A 10210-nucleotide genomic window follows, 5' to 3' on the forward strand; every position below is an offset into this window, starting at 1 on the left:
TGTAATTAGCATACATACAGTTCTGATGATGTAATAGTCACTGTCAGGTGTCACGCCATGAGTAAAACTGTGCTAATGCCCGGTTAAGAATAAGATGGTCCCGAAAAGATTTGTCGAGTGATATAGGACGCATGTCACTACCCAGACAACGCAATGGCGTCCTTTGGATAAACCTAGGATGTGCTGCTTAGGATGTGTGGGAAGTTCTAAGGATGTCCCAAATAATTCCCACAAACCTCCTGGAAGCCTCCAAAATGAGACAAAAAACGGGATCCATAGGACTTCCTCCCCATAGGACATCTCGGGATTATATTGGGATTAGATATGGATGTTGCACATCCATTATCAGTACATGCAGCATTTAAAGGGCACATGCTAGTTAATAGAAAGAACTGCTTTTTTGAAAGCCTTACATTTCTTAGAATGTTTTTAAAACCCCTGCACGTACCCTTCCAGCAATGCAATTCACGCTGCTTTTTCATGTGACTGCAGGCCTATAATATGTTCAGTGATTCTGTTGCTTTCTTCTTTGCTTATCTTCCAAATCTTGAAAACACTGCAAACACTGCTGCAAGGGCAGAACCCTACACATCTGCCTACATAGCACTTCGAATGTAGAAGTTCCCAATGTAAAATACAAGAACAACGGATCTTGCCTTATGTGTTTCAATTTCAAGCCTGAATTAAAGAACAGCTTGAAGACGCTTTCAAGTACAGCTAAAGAAGCCAATGATAAAAGCTCTGAATTCCATGATCATGTAACAGTTCTAGAACAGAGATGAGTACAGAAAAAGCAGTAGGACAAGTGCAGCACATCTCATACTTTTCTGAAGATTGCTAAAGTTAGGCGCGTTCAGACAGAAAAATGAATTTTTAAAATACTCGTACTATTTCTGGATCTGTTGTAAATGTATTACACTAGTTTAATGTCACACTATAACTTAGACAATATATAGTTCATGCAAATAGAAGTTTGAATTCTTTATTTTACTGCACATTTGCCATGCATAAAGGGCATGCATATATATATATATATATATACATATATATATATATATATATATATATATATATAATTAGGAAACATTCTCCTCACTGGAACTGTCAATACAAAGCTTAAAGTAGTCATTTTCTTTCTCTGTTGTTCCCTTAGCCTAACTGAAATTTTGATTTCCTGAAACAGAATTTCTTTACTAGCACACACAACTTGCTTAATTCTCATCTGCTAGTGCAGAATTCAGGGTTGTATTTGCTTGCTCGGATGCTTTTGCGATTACTGCAGGGCACTTTTTGAACAATGTACTGTGTAGTGGACATGATTTAAGCATTACACTATTGGTGCAGTTAATTACTCTTTGCTCTTAAATCTACAGGCAGTGTGCAAGTAAGAAAATGAAGTTTTGGGAAACAAAAAGTTCAGTTCCAGCACAGGAAACAATTCACCAGAAAAATGATGCCACTGAATATGGCATACATAAACAAGAAACAACAAAGAAGGAATGAAACAGTGGTGAAAAAAAAAACAAGACAAATTTTAATAGACGCAATGCAGAGAATTAGCAACAACTGACCTTCAGGATTATCTTATTAGTTGAAAAAAAAAAGAAATAGACTATTTTTGTTGCGCGGCAAGCCGCTCAGCAGCATGGCGGAACCAGGTCATCGCGGCCTTCTCCACATCCTTCAGGGTCGCATTCGGGTTTCGGATGTCATTAGTCAACACGCCTGCATGCATAGAAGCAAAATGATCGTTCCTATAAGTTTTGCACACCACACAAAACTTGGGCCGGTATGGCACTCTTCTAGAAATTAAGGCAGCTTCGCATGTATGGTGCCAAGCCTGAAGGAAGTGCGGAGCTGGGCAGCCTTCTTTGTTTCTCTTCAGTTTTCTCTTTCTTTCCGCCTCTCTTTTTTTACTCCTTTTCCGTCTTGCTGTCTTTTCTTCTCTTTTTATTTTTATTTATTCCTTCCTCTCTCTTTATCTATTTCTTTCTCTTTCTAATTTTCTTGCTACCTTTTCCTGTTCTTTCTCTCTGTCTATTTCTCGCTTGCTTCCTCTTGTTTTCTATTTTTTACATGGTTCTGCCTGCGTAAGGCCAAGCAACGACAGCATACGACAGCCCGGGCCCCTAATGTGCTCCACACTTAATATCATCATCAAGGCGCTTGAAGAACAGGAAGCAGACCTCCTTGGTGCGATCACGCGCTCATTATGCTGCAGATGGCTATGCTATACGTGGTTTTGCCTGCATTATGCCAAGCGATGACAGCATACGGCAGCCCGGGCCCCAAAAGTACTACACACTTAAAAACTGAAAGTAAATACCAGGACTAATTGCAGCAAAGTATAAATAGACAACCTAGCTATATTGAGTATACTGCTTGACAGAAGATATCACAAAAAACCAAGCTATATCAAGCTTGCTACACCTGACTCACCGCACATCAGCTTGCAGAGGTGCAGTTCACAGAATTTTCTTTCCCTTTGTGCCAAACCAACTGAAGCCCACTGCAGCATTCCAGCTGAGGAGGGACTGCAGTACACGTGTTGTTTTCAGTTTCGTCGAATCTCCCCCTTGTACAGCCATGTGCTTTTTCTGTTAAAAAGAAACAAGAAGATATACAGCTAGAAAGACACATTGGGATCCACTTTACTTTGAATGTTTTGCAACCTAGATGATTTTGTGGTAATAAAGAAATACAAGCTGGCTTCTAGCTTTACTTAAATTCTTTAGAACTGTCATACGCAGCTAGCTATGTAAAAATTCAACAGTACGTCATTAATCAGACTGTCATAAGTAATATTCACATAAATTTATAAATGCCTAGTCACTCCAGCATGCTGTAGTTACAAGACAGGCAACATTATACTGAGCTTAGGCCATGAAGCAGAGAAATTACCATTTGATCATGAGCTTTGCTGTCTGTCTCGAGCTTCTCTTCATACGCAAGAACTTCCGCCACATTCGAGAAAGGCAGGTCTGGGAGGCCATGAGGGTGCGGAGCTGCACTGTCGGCATTACTTAGCAGCTCGTTGAAATATTGCGAATGGGCTTGCTGGGTGTGCTTCATGCTATTTAACACATGTAGTATCCTTTCCATGAAGGCTGAAAAAGCAGTGATGGCATCAGTGTTATGAGAGTTTTCAGTTCAGTAATATGTCTAAGACGAAAAACTACCGCAATAATTCGAACATAGCAAGGCTTAAGGTAACTAAAGGTATGTAATGTTCAAAGTGCTTTGCTTTTCCAGGTAGCTATAGGTTAACCTATATTCAAAATATAGCTTTAAAACTTTTCAGTGAATTATATGGCAATACATGAAAAAAAAACGGTCATGAACATTGCTGAGAGTTACTTGTAGGAGCGCTAACAGCAAAGCATGAGTCTTCTTTGCAATAAGAATTGTTGGGGTTTTACGTTCCAAACCACGACATGATTATCGAGCCAAAAATTTTGACCACCTGGAGTTCTTTAACATACATTGAAATCTACATACAGCCTTCTTTGCAGTTTTTGCGACACTGGCTTGGTGATAACAGTGTAAGTGAGGATCTACGATTTGATTGATGCTGCAGCAGCACCACGAGCACAAATGTTTTTATAAGTCACCGCTTGCACATTAGCAACCATCGTTGCTCAAATGATGAAGCATGCTCCTAAAGAAGAACGAAGGGATAAACTGCGCCACTGACCTATGGTTAGAATGACAGAAAGCTGAGCTAGTTTGTAGGTACTGATATTAAAGAGACAGGGCGTGCGAACATGGACACAAGAGAGAATCCAAGATGTCAAGGCGTTTGTGGTGTCTTGGGTTCCCTCTTGTGTTCGTGTTTGCACACCCTGTCTCTTCAACATGACTCATGGTAGTGTGTCACTGTGTCACAACGGCAATGGGAAGTATGTTATGCCAGCAGCAACATACAATTTTTTTTTCATTTGTGCTATCTGGCTGCGGCATAGGGGAGGGTAATGAATGCTCACACTAATACTATTATCATGAAACCAGAGCAAGGTGAGGCACACTGTGCAGAAGCTACGCAGTTTGTGTTTCGATTTATGCTGATACATAGCATATATGAAGGAAATAGGACACTGCCCATATACACGAGCTCAAGAGATGGAGGTGGAGCAATACAGCAGGCTTTACATTGCTTGAACACAAATCGTATTACTGGTGTGTCATTGTAAGATGGGTTCTGCCACAATTTTTTCCAGCATGAAGCCAGCAACCCAACTAAAAAACTAAGCTGATTTAGTGCTAAGAATATCACCTTCCGTTTCCAACACGTTACAATAAAGAATAATACTGGTGGAATTAATTTCACTCTCTCTTGGCATGAATTATCACATGTGAATAGTACATCTACAGTACAAAGGAAACATTTGCCTCAAGTAAACAAGAAGCAAGAAAACACATAAACAAGACGGAAATTTTTCCCTTAGTATTAATAGAACCCAAGGACACTGAACAGTTTGGACTGTAACCATTAAAGAAGGTGAATGACATACCGAGCACTTGTGGGTCTGTTTGTGACCTTGTAGCCCCGGTCAGATATGCGGGTCCTGGACTGTACGATGTATCTGAGCATAATTGACACCACAAGTTAACATCTAGAGTTACACAGACAGGCAGACAGAGATGAAATAGATACAGAGACAGACAGGCAGGCTCAAAACACCTGAAGTGGGCAAAGAATTCTCAATTTAATGAGTAAATGTAAATAAACTACAGCAACATGCATTAAGACATCTGAATGACATACCAAGCATGCTCGGTTCCATGTGTGGCCATGCAGCCACAGCAAGAGTTGAGGATACTGGTATGTGCGATGAGCCTGAACATAAAACAGACCACAGGTATTTGGCTATAGCACAATGACTGTACAACAAAACAAGGTAAAAACTGGAAACATTGCATAACAGCAACATAATGATGTATACCGCATAAATGACATACCATGAGATTGCAGTTCCGTAAAAGAGTTGGCAGCTTCCAAAATGTGCAAAGCACCTAAAACATAGAAACCATAGTTTGCACTCCACCTTGCCGCACAATGCAAAAGCAAAAACCTAACCGCAGCAAGATAAAAATTGCTATGTGAAACCAGAATGACATACCAAGCATGCGTGGTTCCGTGTGTGGCCTTGCAGCCGCAGCAAGAGATGAGGGTACTGGTATGTGCGATGAGCCTGAACATAAAACAGACCACAGGCATCGGGCACATGGTAATGCAGATGTTTACCATGTGCATTGGGCACATGGTAAACATGTCTGAGAGCAGATTGAAGCCCTTCACGCAAACCAAAATGACAATAATGTTCAGAATCCAGCAGTAGTGTGACATTTGGCACTCTTGGTGTGGACAAAAGCACCCTGGCGCTACTTGGTAGCTCACACATGCAACAATACGAGCGAAGAACCTTTAACAGATTTGTGACGGCATCGTGAGGCACACTTGACTCTAAGCTCCACTGTCACAGGTCTCCTCTCAACGATGCGATATCCAGTTCTTTCAATACACTTGAGTTAGAATCCGTTGCAGTGTCCTGCTGTGTAAGGCATCTGTGGCACCCGTCGGGCACGTTATCGGGTTCCACGGGAACGCTGTGCATGTTGTCACCAGTATGGTACTTCTAGTCGCAAGATTCCAGCATGCCGCCATAAATGCCGGCACTGGCAACTTGGCCGAGCGAACCGTTCAGAGGTGGTTCGGACACTTCTGGCTGCAGGCTGCCATAAATGCCGGCACTCTCAACTTGGCCGAGCGAACGCTTCAGAAGTGGTTCAGGAACTTCTGGCTGATTGGAGGTAAAAGCGACACGTGAAAAATTCTTCTCCGCGTTAAAAGATTCGCCAGCAGCTACCAAGATTGCGCGCACAACTGCCTGCACGGCGTGACTGGTCAGCAGTCGATCTCGACATGGAAGCCATGTTTAGGCAACTATAAGCGTGGTAAAGCACTTGGTGAGGCACGTGGTAACCGGTAAACTCACTTGTGTCGTGCTGTTTAAGCGGGCGACGTCTAAATTATAGCATCGCACTGCACATTACAAAAGGCAGATGAACACAACAAACGGGGAAGAATGATAAATGCAACGATAACTTACTCTCGTATTCGCTTTCCATGGCGCGCGCTTCCCGCCAAGCGTATGCAAGCTCTAAAGATAAAACAAGGCCAACACACGTATATCTTCACGCTTGACAGATCAAAAAACAGTAGGAAAACAACACTTACCTTCGATTACAAACAGCTCCGCGAACCCAAATTTCAGAGTGCGCGCGAACTGTAACTGTTGTAACCGCACGCAGAGAACACGTTTCAAATGCGGAACTATAGAAACAAACTGCAGCCGCAGCCGCATTGTCGTAATGTTGGTAATGTTGTCGTACATATAATGAGCATAAAGTAAAAGAAAAAAGTTAAGAAACTACAGCGCACTTCAAATACGAACTACAAAGCCGTTGTTTTCATAATTTTTCGCCTGCCCATTTAAGAGCAGTGTACATGTAAAACGATACATTCAAAGAACTGAAACCGAAACTGCTCGCCGCTTCTCGAACGGAACACACAGGAAGGTTAGTTTTACACGGGACGGTTTCAATCCCCATTAATGTTTAACTATATTGGACATTTTCGTGTGCCATCCGGGCTAAGTACGTTGAAACAGTCTAGTGAGCAAGGTTGATCGCATGCATATATGTGGTTCCGAATAAACGAGCAACGCGCAGCACATGTCGTTGCTCAAGTTGGACGTGCTTTAATTAATTAAGGCCTGTACGAAAGAATAATTAGTATGCAAAACTTCAGCAAACAAGCGCCGTTATGTGTTCTCGCCTGTTTAATTAATACAGGTTAATTACCATATATGTATTCATAGGCGTGCGCAGGGGGGGTGGGGGGCAAGGGGGCGAGAAGGGGGGGCGCAAAGTCAGCCGTATACATTGCAGGGGGGGGCGAGAAGAGGGGCGCAAAGGCAGTCGCATACATTGACATAATAGTGAGGGGGGCGCTGCGACGAACCTTCGCCCCCCCCCCCCCCCCCCTGAAGGAACCCTGCGCACGCTTATGTATGTATTGGTGCGATTTTAAACAATGATCGCTGGAAATGTACATTATTAATTCATGAAAACAACATGCATATATGTGTGCTTATATGAGTAAGTAGATTAAAAACGCGTGTGTTGATGTGAGGCATGCAAGCATCCACCTGTTCATGTCCTCTTCTGGGATGTTTAATGGACATCCGTTCGCTGAAGTCTACGGGACACCCATATGACTTCCTTTATTGGATGTGGGACTTCGGTACTTGTTTGCGGCATCCTTAGGACTTTTCGTGTTGTCTGGGTATTGTGAGGACGCATGTTAAGCGTTGTGTTCTGTACGCGGGAAGTCGTTAATATGAGTTAAGAGATTTGCAGCCATATGTGAACTCTGACGATCGACAAGCTGGTTGGCAGCTGCGTTTCTTGCTGATGGTCTGGTTCACTACAGAATTGCGCAACTAGTTAAAGCAACAGCAGCATTGGCATACACTGAACTTAACAACTTTACGCCTTCAAGTCAATAAGGCTGAGCAATCAGCATGCTTTCTCTTCTGCAGATATCACTGCGCGCAAATTTATGCATTTATTAATTTACAAATACTCTCATCTCGCATAGCAAATTGAAACATAGCTGGAGTGCGCAGGCTAAACACAAACAAGTATAGAAAACAGAGTGTGTGCATGTGTAACCTTCGCAACATTCAAAGAGAAGTAAGCTGTCATGCAATGATAAAATAACTTACAACAAAATATGAAGGTTCGTATACTCACTAATTAAGGTACCGGTCCGGGCTTCTTGGTGTGATATACACAAGGTGCGCTGAAGACGAGGACAGAGAAGACGTTTGACACACAGCGCTTGTGTGTGACCTAAGCTTCTTCTTTGTCCTCGTCATGCGCGTTTACACTGGGTTCGTAGATTACGCGCAGAAACATCAAGAGTACTTCACAGCATTAGTGTTCAGAAAGGAAACTAATTAGAAACATATGGCCCAGAGAGGTGCAATATTTAGTGCACTTAACAGACAGTTTGATAGGGCTAGTTGAAAGAAGCGCTTTTTGTAAATTTCTTAGCTTGTAATTTTTGCATCTTTACTTAGTTAAGTTTCGCGCTACATACAGTGACGCATTGTCTAGTGGCTGAGCGTATCTAGTTCGTGACGCAAATGATTGATAAGTTTTTTAGATGTGTCTTGCTGAATTATAAGAGATTCACAACTTCCGGCTTCCTTCAATAGCACGTGGAGGCGAAAAATGGTATCGCGTAGAAGACGCCCACCGCTTCCCACGCGCTATACAAGCGTAGTGAGGCCGCAGGTTTGGTACAGCAGCGCCCCTGCACAATGCTTCCAACAAATGACTTCCAAGGAAGCGCTTAGGCCGGCTGTTACAGTTGTTGCACTAATGCGTTCGCTCGTGGCCGTAATGTGAGTGTTGATTATTTTTTTTTCGTTTTTATAGACAGTAATAAGTCAGTAATAAGTGAAGCTGTTTCGCGTCTTAGAAATAAACAAACCCCGTTATTTTGACGGTTGTCAAAAGGCTGTCCGGAATCGTTAGCGTCTGTTGTGGCCTCCGCAATGAGTTCATATAACGCGCCGCTAAAGAAAATCGCGGAGGCCACGGTTACAACGAAGAAATCAAAGCAGTTTTGACCGAAGTTTTGCATAGCTTCCACAGCGTTGCACCTGACGTATGAAACAGAGTATCTATTCTCATGCCCCTCTCTCTCGTACCTTCAGGCGCTGCTTTTGTTGCTCGTTCGTGTGACCACGTTTTACTTCGCGCTGCAGTGGAACGTAGAGTCTGTGCGTCTGTTTATTGCCACAGCGTTTACCACTAGTGATCACTTGAAACTCCTCATGTGTGCGAGTGTGTGTCATCTCTTGGTTTAGCTGTAGGTGCCAACACAGCTCTCTTGGTACCTAACACTACTGCTTGTGGTCAGGAGCCACGTGAGACGGCGACCGTTTAGAGTAAGTACTCCGTCAAATCCTCGAAGCACTGGGGCGATAACACGACGTACGCCTTCTCAAGAAAAAAAGAAAGAGAGAGAGAAGTGAACCATTGCCTCATTCACATCTGCCATTGCTTCTGTCACGTGGGTTTGTGCCAGGCAATCACATGTTATCGTATCCATCGTCTGTAGCAACAAAGCTTTCTTGACTGCTAGTGCGCACCGATATTCAATTCTTTCGTACTTTTTTTTTCAAGTCGCCAGTGCGGGAACTACGGGGCTTTCTTGTTTCTATGTCAGCAGTTACAACCTCCGCTCGCTTTTTCATTTTTTGTGTGTATATGGTGTGATGTTAAGTCCAGCGAGTAACTCCGCTATCCGCCTTCGCCTCTCAGTATTTTGCCAGTGCCACTAGAGGACCAGTAATCTACGGCTTGTCGTCTCGCGGTTCTCACTATTTTGCTACCACCACTGCTACAATCAACGCCAGCCGCTGGCATTATGACACTGCTTAAAAATCAAACCTTACTGGTAATCTTAAAGTTATGTAAGAAATAACAGAAATGCGTAAATCGAACTGACTGTCATCGTAAACCCCGGAGCGCAATGTGCACTGCATTAGCCAACTGCACCACAAACCCTAATGACAGAAGTGACTGGTAGGCTGCACGCTGGGCGCAGCATTATTGAAAAACCAGAAAGCTGCTTAAGGCACAAAAGACGAAGTGTGCTATATTTGTGAGCTATCCATTATCCTATTTCTGGCAGATCTTCCATGCTTGTAGCACCTGTATACACCTGTAGCGCCTGCCAAGGTTCCTGCTTGTAGTTTATATAGGAAGCCCTAAGACCTGTTGTGAAAAAAAAAAGTATTTTGCACATCGACTGCGTTTTGAGAACGACAAGTGCTATATTTAAAGGGAGACTGCGGCCACTAGCGTGAGAAAATGTTCGCCAGATTGCTCATTTGAAACTGTTGGTGGCTACATGTACATACAGCGTTATAGCAGCAAAGAAGTTGAGTTGCACGTTTTGAAAGGCCTACTTTTATTCTTACAAGCACTGAGTTCTAGTTTGTTTTGTTATGGTTTGTCTTGGTTTTTTTAACGTGAATATGAATTCATCTATCATGTCTTTGGGAGCCATGCTTTATATACACATGCTTTTAGGAAGCTTTGCAGGGCACTATTTACTCAATTCAATATT

At 42.8% G+C, this 10210-nt stretch overlaps 1 protein-coding gene across 1 annotated transcript; it reads right to left on the bottom strand.

Moving 5' to 3' along the window:
• Positions 1-1479: 1479 nt before the first annotated feature.
• On the bottom strand, positions 1480-4985 carry LOC119381434 (uncharacterized). Its single transcript, XM_037649255.2, has 6 exons — positions 4960-4985; positions 4766-4837; positions 4512-4583; positions 2902-3107; positions 2440-2597; positions 1480-1725 (listed from the first exon to the last, which is right to left on the bottom strand). Exons 2-5 carry the CDS (start codon positions 4782-4784, stop codon positions 2466-2468), a joined length of 429 nt encoding a protein of 142 aa, XP_037505183.2. The 5' UTR covers positions 4785-4837; positions 4960-4985; the 3' UTR covers positions 1480-1725; positions 2440-2465.
• Between the last annotated feature and the right edge of the window lie 5225 nt (positions 4986-10210).

This window comes from Rhipicephalus sanguineus, chromosome 2 (assembly GCF_013339695.2).
Source record: "Rhipicephalus sanguineus isolate Rsan-2018 chromosome 2, BIME_Rsan_1.4, whole genome shotgun sequence".
In the NCBI taxonomy this organism is placed as follows: Eukaryota; Metazoa; Arthropoda; class Arachnida; order Ixodida; family Ixodidae; genus Rhipicephalus; species Rhipicephalus sanguineus.

What these genes read in the sequence shown, in the direction of transcription:
- LOC119381434 (XM_037649255.2), bottom strand. An exon ending in AACAGACCCACAAGTGCTCG is followed by an intron (nt 3,108 to 4,511) that starts GTATGTCATTCA and finishes CTGCTTTTTCAG; the next exon opens with CCTTCATGGAAAGGATACTA. An exon ending in GCAAAGCTCATGATCAAATG is followed by an intron (nt 2,598 to 2,901) that starts GTAATTTCTCTG and finishes TCTTTTTAACAG; the next exon opens with AAAAAGCACATGGCTGTACA.